Genomic DNA, 15,144 nt, shown 5'->3' with positions numbered 1-15,144 from the left:
CAAACCAGGCAGATTCTTTTTTTTTTTTTTTAAACAATGGACCAAAAACATGAGTCTGAGAAAAAGTTGACCCCATGCTGATGGGCGACTGAATGTGGTGCTTCCAAGAATTTGAATCCTTTAGGATATTAATAAGGGGGGGGGACTAGGTGCTTTTCAAAGTGGCTGTTGGCCAACCACCATGCAGAAGGTTTCAGGCTAAAGGAAAGAGGAGGTAAACATGCTGCAGTAACACTACTGCACTCTACCTAAAGTCATGGTCACCCAAACAATGCTAAAGGCGATGTTTAAAGTGACACGTTTTGATATAGCTCATGCTCTGCTAACCTTACAAAGCTCTAATACAACCAAGATGGACAATGACTAGAAATATTTGTTAACAACATGTAGGATGGAAGTACTTAATACTTTAGAAAGAAGAGGTGTAACCATTTGTCAATTACTAGTGCGCATTGTTAAAAGTCAGTGCTGAGTTGATATGTGTACACTTAATACCTTAAGCTGAATCTTTTTCTGCAACTCCTCCATTGCTTCTTGCTGAGCTGCAGTGAGTGCAGCCAGTCTTTCTTCTCGATCCCTGAAAAAAGACACAGAATACACAATTTATCTAATCAAGGAAAATAATTTCCAGTTTTCAGAAAACCGCAAAATGATACAGTCTAGCATCAAGGTAGTGCAATAAATTCAACACAAACATGAAGATTGCTTGTGATCAATAGTAGGAATATGACACCTGAAAAACGTCTTCCTTTACTGAACAGTGTCATGTAGCGCTGCTGTAACAAGGTGGCATTAGTGCGCTTTACATGGAACACGACGAGGGCGTCATAGGGAAGAGAAGAGGGAAAGGTATCGCATTATGAAAAAAGCTATGCCACTTTAATGTAAACCTTTTTGAATTTTAAGTATTTATTTGGCATTTCTCCACTTCAGCCATAGTAACAGAAAATAAGCAAAGTGTGTGTGTGTGTGTGTGTGTGTGTGTGTGTGTGTGTGTGTGTGTGTGTGTGTGTGTGTGTGTGTGTGTGTGTGTGTGTGTGTGTGTGTGTGTGTGTGTGTGTGTGTGTGTGTGTGTGTGTGTGTGTGTGTGTGTGTGTGTGTGTGTGTGTGTGTGTGTGTGTGTGTGTGTGTGTGTGTGTGTGTGTGTGTGTGTGTGTGTGTGTGTGTGTGTGTGTGTGTGTGTGTGTGTGTGTGTGTGTGTGTGTGTGTGTGTGTGTGTGTGTATATATATATATATATATATATATATATATATATCCACCAAAAGAAGCACCCAGAGCATTGGAAGGCCTCACACCGGCGTGACTTGTACAACTGATTTATTCGCAGGCATCGGGCGTTTACGCAAAGTGCATTATGGTTCTTGAAGTTTTTATCACAATAAATCCATTTGGGGTGCCGCTCTACCAGCTCCTTCTTAAAGTTTTTAAAAACCACAGTGGGTCGCTGGGCAACTTACGAAGCTGTTGGCATGCTGACTTATGCCTAACGAAACGTAGCACGTCGTTCCACCTGTGCCGCTTTAGTAACAGCAACTGGATCCGCACTTCCGCGGGGGGGCCTTCCCGACCTGGCGCAGGCCGTAATAAATCCACCAAAAGAAGCACCCAACATTTGAAGGCCTCACACCGGCGTGACTTGTACAACTGATTTATTCGCAGGCAGCATTTCAACAAGTCTCGTACAACACAGCTCAGTAAAACAGCCACCAATCCATCAAACGTTTCAGGCATCATCGCCCTTGCTCACTGACACGGCTGCTTGAGGAGAAAGCGGCACATCTTGCTTATTTAAATATGCTAATAATGTCCCGCCCATCGGGCGTTTACGCAAAGTGCATTATGGTTCAGCAGCTGTGTCAGTGAGCAAGGGCGATGATGCCTGAAACGTTTGACGGATTGGTGGCTGTTTTACTGAGCTGTGTTGTACGAGACTTGTTGAAATGCTTCCTGCGAATAAACCGGTGTGAGACCTTCAAATGTTGGGTGCTTCTTTTGGTGGATATATATATATATATATATATATATATATACTCCAGAGTGGATAATTAAAAAGTAAACCAGCATTTTTCCTTCATTAAAAGTCAAACAGCCTTACGCGTTTCGAAGTTCACACGCAACTCTGAGACACAAAGTGTGGTGCATTATGGGGTGTATAGTACATTCAGGAGAAAGTTGTATGTATATTTCCCTCACCTAGAATAGCCTTTATAAATGCCTACATACATCACCTTATCGGCTCAGTGGACACTAAGAATACCACAATGAAGCTATGTTGACATGAAAAAAGTGTGCTAGGTTTGTTCGGTAGCTTTGGTCATCTCACGGGAAATAATGCTCATGTCTCAGTGTTTAAGGGTCAGAAGGCTTTATGCAAGGTGTGACTGGAGGACAGGAAATCCATACGTTTTGGATATATCATGGGATGCTATGAAGAATGATCATGGCAGCAATAGTTTTGGGCCAGACCAGCCAGTTCTGCTTCAGCCATACAAGGAAACCACTAAGAAGTAGGAAGAGATGAGATATTCAATGTCACATTGAAACCAGAACTCACAAACTTGACCTTGCTTAGTGGAAGAAAAGGTCTTTCTCGCGTTATGTGTTGGAACCATGTGATGTGACACAGATCGAGAGGCAACAAGTAGCAAACAGAGACTGAAAGGCCATCTGCTGAATAACCCCTGGTAGAAGAAAATCCCGAATCTCAGTCCTGGAGGAGATGCGCAACTTACTACTTCTGTAACAAGACATTAGTTAGTGATAGATTCCTTACCTTAGAATATCCCCAGTCGTCAGACTGGATCCGGAAAGTTTTTGTAGCAGTACCTGTGCGCGTCAGTAGGTGGCGTCGTGCGGCACCGCGTCCGTCGCTGGCATCGTAAGCGCCGAGATGACGTCACGGAGACTACTTAGGTGCCACCCATGCGCGCTGATGTCAGTTCTATAGACGACTTTCCGCGCCAGGAATGCACAGCCATGCAAAAAACTGACCACTGGTGCCATGAAACTAGGGCCCTAAAAAGGGGGATGACCTTAACCCTAGAAATCAGTTCGCAGAACGGGGAGGATGGGCAGGGCGGTAAGGAATCTATCACTAACTAACTAATGTCTTGTTACACAAGTAGTAACTTGTGCATCTGAAACAGACACGTTAGTGATAGATTCCTTACCTTAGAATAGATACCCCAGCAATACCAACCCCGGTGGTGGGTCTGTGAATTGATTACACCAGAAAGTCAGGGAGAACAGAACGGCCAAAGAAGTCGTCTCTCCGGACCTGACAGTTTTTAAAAAAAAAAAAAAAAAAAACCTTTATTCGTATAAGTCAGAAACACAGCTATTCAGCCGACATCCCGGAGGTTCGGCAGCTAATCAATCAACACATATAGTCGTCTATAGCTCCAATATAGGATAAAGACAAAGGTTTCGTTTTGAAAACTACCTACAATGAACACAACAAGCAAGGCAGTATACACCATAAGTTCGTGCCAGTTCCCGACAGGGGCGTGGCCCCATTTCCAACATCAAGTCAAAGCCACCGATCGGGAGGATGAGGGAGAAGCAGAGGCGCTAACATTCTAGCAGAGTTGTATCATAAGAACCCAAGTTGGAAGTGAGGCTAGGGGGAAAGTTGCTCCTCTGATGGGGGACCTGACAGTTAAGGCAGTAATGCTTGGTAAACGTGTGCAGCGAGGCCCACGTAGCTGCCTGACAAATGTCCTGCAAGGGGACGCCGCGTCCCAAGGCAGTAGTGGCTGCAGTTGCCCTGGTAGAATGGGCATGCAGCCCCACAGGAGGCTCCTTCTTAGCCAAGGAGTAACATGCTTTGATGCACAGAACGACCCACCGTGAGATGGTCCGTTTGTGCACAGCCCGACGTTTTTGGCGCCCACGTAGCCAACAAAGAGCTGGTCTCCACCCGGAACTGCTGTGTACGCTGCAGATAGAATGCCAGCGCACGTTTTGGGTCCAGACGGTGGAGCCTCTCTTTATCCCTCGAAGGATGCGGAGGCGGAAAGAAGGTAGGCAAAGTGATGGTCTGCCCGTTGTGGAAGGGCGTGACCACCTTTGGCAAGAAAGAAGGATGGGTCTTTAACACCACCTTGTCCGGATGAACAGAAAGGAAAGGAGGTTTGGAAAAAAGAGCCTGGAGCTCACTCACTCTTCTGGCAGAAGTGATAGCGACCAGGAAAGCCGTCTTGACATAGGGTTCAGGACCCCGCCCTGTTTGTTGCAATACCACATGGCGGTGGTGTTGTCCGTGAACACCTGCACCACACTTCCCCGGACAGAGGGAAGGAATGCCTTCAGTGCAAGCCGGATCGCCCGAAGGTCCAGAAGGTTGATATGGAGCCGGGACTCCGCCGGAGACCAGAGGCCTCTGATCTCCGCCTCTCCCATGTGGCCCCCCCATTCCAGGAGGGAAGGGAGAGGGATCTGCCACTGACCCAATCGCGGTCCGTGAGCCACCACTGCAACTGCCTTGCTGTGCCCTTCGAGATCAGGACGTGGTCGGACATGTTGCCTCGATGTTGAGCCCATTGGAACTTCAGGCCCACTGCAGAGCCCGCATTCGCCACCTGGTGTGATGTACCAGCAGGATGCAGGAGGCCATCAGACCCAGTATCCGCAGCACCAACCTGACGGAATCCAGAATAAAGGCTGAAAGATCGGAATCAGAGCCTGAATATCCCGAACCTGCTGTTCAGGAGGATAGACCCAAAACTGAGCCGAGTCCAGAACCGCTCCGATGAAAAGGAGCTTCTGGGAGGGACTCAGATGCGACTTCGGCACGTTGATGGAGAACGCCAGCAAATGCAGGAGGTCGGCCGTAGTCTGGAGATGGGAGAAGACTGTCCGGGGCGAGCCCGCCTTCAACAACCAGTCGTCGAGATAGGGGAAGACTGGAACCCCTAGTCTGCGCAGATGAGCTGCGACCACCGCCATCACTTTCGTGAACACCCGAGGGGCACTGGTGAGGCCGAAGGGGAGCACGGTAAATTGAAAGTGCTCGTGGCCTACCGTGAACCGCAGGTAACGCCGGTGGGCCGGCAGGACGGGGATGTGGAAATATGCGTCCTGCAAGTCCAATGCTACCATCCAGTCTCCAGGGTCTAGGGCAGCCAGAACCGGAGCTAAGGTGAGCATCTTGAACTTCTCCTTCCGGAGGAAGGCGTTGACACTCCTGAGGTCCAAGATAGGGCGTAGGCCCCCATTGCTCTTCTTGGGAACCAGAAAGTAGTGGGAATAACAACCGCGACCTACTTCTGGGCCAGGACCGCGCTCGATGGCCCCCTTGGCCAAGAGGGCATTAACTTCCTTCTGCAGAAGTAGCAAGTGATCCCCTGATATGCGGTGGTACTGCGGTGGCATGGCTGGAGGGGTCGCCTCGAAGGGGAGGGAGTAGCCCCTTCGGACGATTTGCAGCACCCACCTGTCCGACGTGATGGTATGCCAGTGGAGCAGGTAATGGCGAACCCTGCCTCCCACTGGCGTGGAATGGGCCTGAAAGGTCGGACTAGAAAGGCTTTCAGGCAGATGCGGGCTGACCGGCTCTCTGTCCCCCTGCTCCACCTCCGCTGTGAGACTGGTTCTGCTGCCTGTGGCAAGACAGACGTATGGGGGCACCCCTTCCTTGGCCACGAAAGGGGCGGAATGCGGAAGTTTGCGGGCGCGGGGCCGAGAGGCCCAAGGACTTGGCTGAAGCCCTGGAGTCCTTAAAGCGCTCCAGCGCACTATCCGCTTTGTCGCCAAAGAGGCGACGGCCATCGAAGGGAATGTCCATGAGGGTGCTCTGGACATCCCCGGAGAAATTTGTGGATCTCAGCCAGGCGTGGCGACGAATCGCCACCGTCGTCGCAATCGCCCTACCTAGTGAGTCTGTAGTGTCAAGCCCACATCGGATCGAGTACCGTGCTGCATCCCATCCCTCAGCAAGAGCCTGGGCGAGCCGTGTCCTGGCCTCCTCCGGACACTGGGGCAGCACGTCCGCCACCGTATCCCACAAGGAGTGGGTGTAACGGTCCAAAAGGCACGCGGTGTTGATAGACCGCAACCCCAAACTGAGGGAGGAAAACAGCTTCTTCCCAAACTGTTCCAACCTTTTGGATTCCCGATCCGGAGGCGTGGACGGGAAGGCAGTCTGGGATGTAGAGGCCTGGATAACCAGGCTCTCAGGGGTGGGGTGTACCGACAGAAAGCTGGGGTCGCCTGGAGCGGTGGCGCCGGGCCACTTTCCGGTCCACAGGAGTGACTGTGGAGGGCTTGGACCAGGTGCCCATCAGAACATCAGTCAGTCCTTCAGTGAACTTCAGTAGAGGCTCCGAGGAGCTTACTGGCGGTTGAAGCACTTCAGTGAGGAGGTTAGTTCTTACGGCCACTGCAGGGAGCTCCAGATGAAGGGCTTCGGCAGCCCTGCGCAGCACCACAGAATAGGTAGCACCCTCCTCCGTAGCCACGGAGGGAGGAGAGATGAAGCCAGTGTCAGGGGAGGTGTCGAGACCACTGGCATCCCTCAGCTCTTCTGCCCAGTCCTGACTTAACTGGCACTGCTGTCCCAGAGGGTCCTCAGACCCCTCCCAGTCGTCCCCGTCATCCGACTCCTGGTAGACAGGCTGAAAGGTCGGAGCTGGGCGGTAAATAAATTGCTTATCCATCGGCGCCGGGTACAGCGCCGTGCGGCGCCGCTACGACGCCGGACCCGGAGCGGGACTGAACCTGGGGACGACAACGTCCGAAGACGGCGCCGGGGGCTGCACCGAAGGGGTCGGCGCCGGCGGAGGGGTCGTAAGGTCAACCGGCGTCAACCGGGATCCAGGCCTGGATCCCACGGGGGCCTGCGGCGTCTGGACCGAAGTTGACGACGGGGCCGGAGCTGCCGGCTCGCTAGGCCTCCCAGTCGGACCTGCAGGGCCCGAAGGCGCGCCGGCAGGCCTCGACGGCGGAGCGAGACTCCTCATGGCCACGAGGAAGTCTCGGATCTCGCCCGGAGTCGCATTAGGCCCAGGGACCGGAGGGTATGGGGCCGGATGCGACTCCTGCGGCTCCGACGGAGCCGCGATAGTGGTGCCACCCGAACCCTCAGCCGAGTCGCGTGACCAGCGAGGGGAGTCAGAAGAGCGATGCCGCCTCTTCGACGACTTCTTACTGTGCCTCGACTTACCAGAATGCGAGGACTTCGATCCCGACGAGCGGTGATGGCTGCGGCTCTGCGACCGGTCCCTCGACCTCCTCCTCAACCGGGACCTTGAGCGGTGCGGAGCTGACTGCCGGATCTCGAGCAGCTTGTGGGACTGCTCCCGTCTAGCCTTCGAGGTCAAGGCCCGGCAGTCGAGGCACGACTCGGTATCATGGTCGGCCCCAAGGCAGTAGAGACACCTACGGTGGTGATCCGTGACCGACATCAGGCGGTGACAGGCGTCGCACGGCTTGAACCCGGGTATCCCTACTGGCACCAGGAGTAGAGGTCGACTCGAAAGAGGAACCAAAAGTTCAAAAAGTTTAGTCAAAAAGTGACTAAAGGGTATGTTCTTCCCCGATCTGCGCTTACTGGCACGGAAAATAGAAGAACTGACGTCAGCGCGCGAGGACGGCGTCTAAGTACTCCGACGACGTCATCCCGGCGATCACGACACGGACGATGGACGCGGAGCCACAGACGACGCCTAGCGATGCGCAAGGATATTGCTGACAAAAAATCTTTTGGGATCCAGCCTGACACCTGGGGATATTCTAAGGTAAGGAATCTAACTAACGTGTTTCTTTCAGATAAGGCGGTCCATGGTGGCAAGAAATTCTTGCACCTGTTCGGGAGTCGCCGACGGACCCGGTTAACGCGGGTAGGCCGCGGAACTCCCAGGATCCAAAGGAGCAGCAGGGGCAGAACCCCGGTCCCCCTCGTCCGCATCCGAGGACCGACGGGGGGATGTCGGAGAGCGACACGCTTCTTCGACTTCTTTTTATGTCGTCGCTTACCGGAATCCGAGGGCGAAGACTTGGAGCCCGAGGAGCGACGACTGCGGCCCAGCGAGCGGTCCCGGGAACGGGACCTGGAGCGGCATTGGGACGAGTGCCGGACCTCCAGCAGTTTCTGGCGCCGCTCCCTCAAGACCTTCGGGGCCATGGCCCGACAGTCCTGGTCGGTCTCCAGGCAGTAGAGGTAAACATCGTTGGGGTCCGCCACCGACATATTGCGACGGCAGGCCCCACAAGACTTAAATCCAGGCATCCCTACATGCACCAGGAGAAAAAAGGGGAGACAAAAGTCTCAAAAGAGTAGTCAAAAAGTGACTAAGGTACGTGCTCTATCCGGATCTGCGCTTGCTGGCGCGGAATAAGAAAGAACTGACGTCAGCTTGCATGGGTGGCGCCTAAGTAGTCTCCGTGACGTCATCTCGGCGCTTACGACGCCAGCGACGGATGCGGAGCCGCACAACGCCACCTACTGACGCGCAGGGGTACTGCTACAAAAACTTTCCGGATCCAGAGTGACGCCTGGGGATATTCTATGGTAAGGAATCTATCACTAACGTGTCTCTTTCAGATGCAAGAAAGGAGGGGAAAGAAGTTACAAATCACTGAATTAGTGTATATACGTGTAACCATGTGCATTCCAGTGATGTTATGATCTTTAGTGAAGTAGCAACAGAAGATTACAAGTTTGAGGTAAGAATATCTGAATTAAGATCTACAGAGTCCACTTCCTGTTATTTTCCCTGAACTGTGGGAGGTGGGAGTACAGAGGTGAGGAAGTAGTTGCCGTACTGATAAGAATATAGCCATGTTCTAACTAGTTCTTCATAATTTCGGCCAAAAGAGAAATGGGTGGTTGGCTGACCAATGGTCCTCTTGTTCATACACTTGTTGAGTTATTCTGAGACAGGAGGTGATGTTTTATGCATTTAACCTGATCGAAAAACTCAGGTTTCTCCAATACACTTTTAAGGATAACAAAGAAATTTCAGACAACTTGGCTTGCAGTGGATCAATTAGGCCAAGGTCGCACCAAGCCCCAAACCTTGGGAACAATTACTGGGAACTACTTTGCCGTGGAAATCTTCACATTGGGGCTCCTCTCTCCCGGCCCCTCCACTTGAGACCAAAGAAAAAAATAATGTAGTCAAAAAGATGCAGCAGCAGATGAACTTAAAGCATAGGCAGTGTATATCACTCTATACATTACTACTAGCCTTGCCAACCAAGGTGTGATGCGTTGTCCTGCCAGCTTAAATACGACATTTCAAAGCAAAGCACCTTGTGCCTTGTGGCATATTTACAAAAGTGTCTCACATTCATGTGCGTTAACTTTGCAGGAACCAGTCATCTATTTTCAAACGTGATTGGCAACGCAATGCTCATATATAATAGCACAGATGGTTGATGCAGGCCTGAATTTGTCAACATGACTGTGAAAATGTAAACAAATTTACACTGCAGCATGTTCTAATAAAAATACAAACAAGGGGAAGAAATGCAAGAGTTAATTGTTTGTATGTGTTGAGAGTCTTGCAATGTTCCCATAAATTGGGAAAAGAAGAACACCAGCTCTGAGTCAAACAGATATGTGTGGCAATGATGTACTGAAATGAGGGGTTACTTTCTATAGAGTATATTTGTGGCTTACTGGCTTAAGTATAATTAGAGTATATGAGAAAAGGCTGTTAGCATAAAAGGTGAGTATTCAGAAGTAAAACAGGCCCAGCATCCGTCTCTCACTATTCCAGACAAGACCAGATACAGGAATAATTATTACTCTAGGAGAGGGAAAGAAATGGTGTAGATGGATTTTGATCTGATAAGACAATCTTTGCAAGAGGATGGCGCCTGCCACAGATACAGTTGAATACCTGAGGAATAGATGCACTTCGGCCTAGATCATCACTAATAGACTGCTAAGTATCTCTGAGTTTAATAGAAAGGCAGCTACACTGACATTACAGGTGCAGTAAGAGATAGGGGTGCTCATACGTCTTTCCTTTCCTCTTATCATGAGGCTTATCACTTGTCAGATTTATCCCTTTATGCTACCAAGTGCACTGAGTCGGAGCTAAGTCCAACTGCAGTGGACGAATCAGAAGTTGGGTGATCCCTATCAGGGCTGAACTGTGACACTGTGTGTCCAATAAAGAAGCTAGGCTTTGCATCTCGGTGAGACTCCTCAGTCACTGGGGCACTGAGACTGAAGCCCTTGACTCGCACTCACAAAGGGAGGCATGTCCAACATTTCTATTCAACAAATTAGCAACACTGCATCTAGGAGAGAACCGACTCAACCCCACAGTGCAATAGTGGCTCAGGACTTGTTCAGGGTATGCAACTTAGTCTCTGCATCATTGGCACCTCTTGTCCCGAGACTGAAACAGGTTGTCATTATATTGAGTGATAAATTGTTAAATAACCAGGTACTTTCACTCTTTCAGGGGATACTCGCACCACTTGCGCAGGATCAGGGAGGTTGACATCCACGCTGAGGGCCAGGTTGTTTCACTGTCAAGTGGTTGGCACTATGATGCTTTAATGTCTCATAATCACCTCTTGATTCCTCTGCTGTGAGATATGGCTATATTTATTCTGTGAGCTTGCCAGATGGCTGAGGAGGGACCTTGTACCAATGGATGCTAAACATACACCCAGTGAAAACATTTCTGATGAACACATTGTTGGCCTAAAATTGAAATCATACTCTACATCGATTCATCTTACCTGGGGTATTCTTATTTTGTTGATCATAACTAGTTCCTTCTGATCTCCTAGGGAGGTTGCGTCCTTCAATGTGTTATTCTTCTATGATTGTATTTATGTCGTAACTGCGTTTTAATTCTATGTCTTTACTGCTTATTCACTCCTCCCCCTGTGAAGCACTCCGATACCCTCATGGGTCATGTTTGCGCCATATAAAACGTCATAAATTAATAAACAAATACAATAAAAGGCTATTCTTCAAATGAAAGTTCCAGAGCCTATGCAAGCCATCTCCAGCAAACACCTGATGATGTGGCACACAACTTACAATGGGAGCGTTGCAGCATAAGCTACCTTACATATATGAATGAAAACAGGTTGAGAATAAAAACACAGAGATAAATGTAGAAGGAAAATAGGGCAGAGCCTGATGTAGTGGCTCATTGGAGTGTGAGAAGCAGGTTCTTAGCAACATTGGATAGGTGAGAAAAAGATAATGGTGAAGTTTGTACCCACGGAGGGTAGGAAAGCCACTGTGACACAAACCTGCTTGCGAAGTCTGTTATGTAGCTACAGGAGCTTTCCTTCTCAGCAACACCTTAACCCACAGACTGAGGGTGGGAGAAATACCAAACCTAGGAGTAACTCTGTTAGGACCACCTACAAATTAGACTGATGCTCGTCTGCACATACAATCTAATATATCACAGCCCAGTAATTGGGAAAGGAGTAGGCAAGGATGTTGCTGGTTTGAAGAAGATGGTACCCTATTTCTGAATACGATTCTTTTTACAGGTTGCATGGAATTGTCCAGAGTTCAGAAAAGGCTTCATTTAATTTCTAATAGGGTATGCTAGTTACTCTAAAATAGATTTGTGACAGCGTTAGGCTATAAGTTTTAGTTTTTTTATTGATATGAAGTTTCTATTTATTTAGAGATTTAGACAGCTATGCAAACCTTATTTATATTACAGTCACTAATGTTTAGGTAAATAATTTGTTTAATCTGTGGTGGGGGGGTTGGGTGCTTTCCTCTTATCACTAAATTATTTATTCAATATGCAATGCGTGGTCGCATGACTCAACGTGAAAGTTATGTTTCAATGATTTTAAATGTTATATAACTATGATTCAGCTCCAATAAACATAAATAAAATATATGCCAATTGGGAGTTCCACTCAGTAAAAAAGCAGAAAGTGACTGGAATGCTCAGTGTTTCCTCACCGTGCCATCAGTTTCAGCCCTGGGTCTTTGGACGTCCTTTGCACATGCAGCAAAAATATACCTAAAAATAGAATTGAACTAAAACTGTTATGATTTCAGATTACCTAAACTCCCTGGTGATTTTCGGAAAATTTTTCACAGTAAGAGCACACTTTCAATATCACATGAGCTAGCATTGCAAGTTGGGCATATCAGCAATTTTGCCAAGTATGGCAACACTGAATTGATTTATTTTCTCAGCAAAACAGCGCCATTTAAATCCATACTGCCAATGTTTATCTGGTTCAGCTAAATTAGAAAAGTACTTTGCAAGTGTTAACACTTCTCACAAGCCTCGCAGCAGGGCTATGAAAATAAGTTTTTCCTATTTTGCCCATGAATACGAACTCTTATTCCAGTTCCATGAAGGGCGCTATTTATTCATTCAGTGACACAAGGAGGCCTGGCCCACCTCCCTCCTTACACTCCAATAAGACTTAATGCAGCATGGTAGTGATGACCATTAGTTAGAGGGAAATCAGAATCAACTCCACTTTTTCATATGCAGAAATATACTCACTTCAGGGAACTTCCACAAGTGATAGACTATTCTTCCCAAGGCACATCTGCAGCTTTATTTTAACAATATTCGGTGAGGTTTCCACCAGCATTTATATTATGCAAATTTTGATTGTATAATCGAAAATCTGCCCTATCTTTCAAAAGACATCCCTACATCAAATTGTCCCAGTATGTGTGACCCAGTGTTCATCAGTATCACTACCTGTTCACTGACCACGAGATCATTAGTGCTATTAGTCCACTGCTTTAGGTTTGTGGCACTAGGGTAAGTAAGTCACTGTCATTAGCACCTATGCCTTAAGAGCCTATCCTCTGTACCAGTACCTCACTGACATTAATACCTACGCCTGAAGATACTAGGCTTGCAAGTGGTGTGATGTAGACATGCAAGGTGAGGCTATAGAAAGGAATCCTGAGGGACGCCTTGATTCTCATACTTAAAAATAGAATTGCACAAAGATTTTGATTGCATTGGTTCTATCCTGCAGATATGTCAGCTACTTGAAGACAAGTGATCCCAAACTCATACAGTTGGATCAACAAGGTTATCCAAGAAATGGAGCTGAAAGTGGCAGAAAGGTCATGAACTATTAAAGCCGCTATTCGCACTTTGTCCAATATCCAGTGTAACTCGTCTACCACTTCCACTTGTGCAGACTGTTTTATTGTCAGCAGGATGTTGAGGAAGGGGTAAAACCCTGGAAGGAAACAACCTGCTACGTAGTTCTTTTAATCCATTTTAGGTCTTGCCTACGTAGCGCGCATGCGCTGCTCTAGGAGATGACCTTTTGAAATCGGTCTGCTCCTTTTCAAGCACCCTCGTGCTTGTGCTGGCATCCACCTTGCGGGAGCCGCCGCTGCTGCTCGCTCCTGCAAGGCGGATGCCAGCACAAGCATGAGTGCTTCAAAACAGCTGCTGCTTGTTTGAGTTCCAGCATGCAGACACAGCACACCTCCCACACTTGAGATCAGGTTACAGCTGCCGCGCCATTAAACACAGCGTGGGCTGCGCTTTTTTTTTCCATTCCCCACCTCACTCTCTCTCTTTCGCTCGCACTCTCTCTCTCTCGCTCTCTCTCTTTCGCTCGCACGCACTCTATCTCTCTTTTTCAATGCTCTGCATGGCAATGAACAGTGTGTTTTGTTTCCTACCTTGAAGCAGGTGCAGGCACTTCTGCTAAGATCATAGTTTGTCCTTGGCACGCCTGAACACCGCCTGCGCCCCTTTATCTGAAACCACGGCTCAAAGCAAAATCGCAGAGAAGCACTGTTTTTAGGGAAACAGAGCATCCGCGCAGGACGTACAAGTTACTTACCTTCGGTAACGATGTATCTGGTAGAGACGATTCTAGCCGCACATTCCTTAACTTAGAATTATCCCCAGGCGTGAGACTCGACCCGGAAAACTTTCTTGGCCAGCATCTCTGTACGCCGGGAAGCGGTACCACGCGACTCCGCCCCGACGTCCTCCGCAGGCGTGACGTCAGCGACGTCACATAAGCCCCACCCCGGCGCGCTGACGTCAGTTTGCTTAGGAGAACTTTTTCCACGCCACAACGCGGAGCCATCACAACAAAACTGAGGAGAGCATGGGAACAGTGTACGAAAAAAAACAGAGAAACCAAATGGAGAGAAACAAAAAGTGAGAAACATCACCAGGTGGCACCAAGGCACCAGAAGGCGACAACAGCAGGCCAGAGCAGGAAAAGAGCAGAACACCACTCTGAGGAACAACTGTGCCAGTCAAGGCGAAAGCACCAGGTGGCAGTAAAGCACCAGAAGGCCAGAGCAGCGAAGCCAGAGCAAGAAAAGCACAAGGCACCACTCCGTGGAACCACCTTGCAAGCCAAGGCGAGAGCCATCCCCGAGGCACAAGCAAGGGAAAGCGCCGTGATGGGTGGGGGGCTATGGGAGGAGGAGAGAGAGAGAAACAGAAAGAGAGAGATCTCGAGAGAGAGAGAGATCGACAGAGAGAGAGAGAGAGATCGAGAGAGTGAGATCGACAGACTGCAACCACAACGGGAAGGGCCCAAGCCGGGACCAGAACAACAGCAATCCCTCCCTGAAAGGAGTAGGGGGTCAAAGGACAGGTAAGAGAACCCCCAACGAAAAAGACAGGGTGGGGATTAGAAACTCCAACAACAGAGGGAAAGAGCAAAAGGAGGCCCTAACGCTGGAGAGAAACCAGCTGGAGGAATGCCTGACCGGAAGAAAACAAAGAGGACACCCACAGAAGACAAGCCACCCAGAGGGAGGCGACTGCAGAACCCAAGCAGGGGATCCTCGCAGAACGGGGAGGAAGGGAGGGTCGTAAAGGAATCTGCGCCTAGAATCGTCTCTACCAGATACATCGTTGCTGAAGGTAAGTAACTTGTACATCTGATAGAGACTACTAGCCGCAGATTCCTTAATGTAGAATAGATACCCTACCCATATCCAGAAGGGAGGAGGACATGCGAGAGAGCCTCCCCACCTGGAGAGACTGGGGCCCCAGTAGGGGACATGGCACAACAACAAGAAGGAAAAAGGCCAGGAGATCCTAGCCCAACCAAGATAGAACGCCTAACACCCCGCAGGGGCAGACAGCACCCAACAACCTCAAGGAACACAAGGGCACTTCGAACCCAGTGAGAAGAGGCAGAGGCAGGGCGCATTGGAAGAAACACATGCACAGAG

At 49.2% G+C, this 15,144-nt stretch overlaps 1 protein-coding gene across 3 annotated transcripts in view; it reads right to left on the bottom strand.

The window, feature by feature from the left end:
* The window catches only part of SCAPER (S-phase cyclin A associated protein in the ER), a 3,109,515-nt gene that overhangs the window by 1,862,459 nt on the left and 1,231,912 nt on the right, over positions 1 to 15,144 (bottom strand). For all 3 annotated transcript variants that reach the window (XM_085643688.1, XM_085643687.1, XM_085643686.1), the window contains exon 18: positions 496 to 577. In XM_085643688.1, coding sequence (XP_085499814.1) covers positions 496 to 577 — 82 coding nt within the window. The remainder of the gene's footprint in view (positions 1 to 495; positions 578 to 15,144) is intronic.

The sequence above is a fragment of the Triturus cristatus genome, chromosome 3_1 (genome assembly GCF_964204655.1).
Source record: "Triturus cristatus chromosome 3_1, aTriCri1.1, whole genome shotgun sequence".
Classification (NCBI taxonomy): Eukaryota; Metazoa; Chordata; class Amphibia; order Caudata; family Salamandridae; genus Triturus; species Triturus cristatus.
Note: the sequence above shows the minus strand (reverse complement) of the source record. Positions and strands in the feature narration are given on the sequence as shown.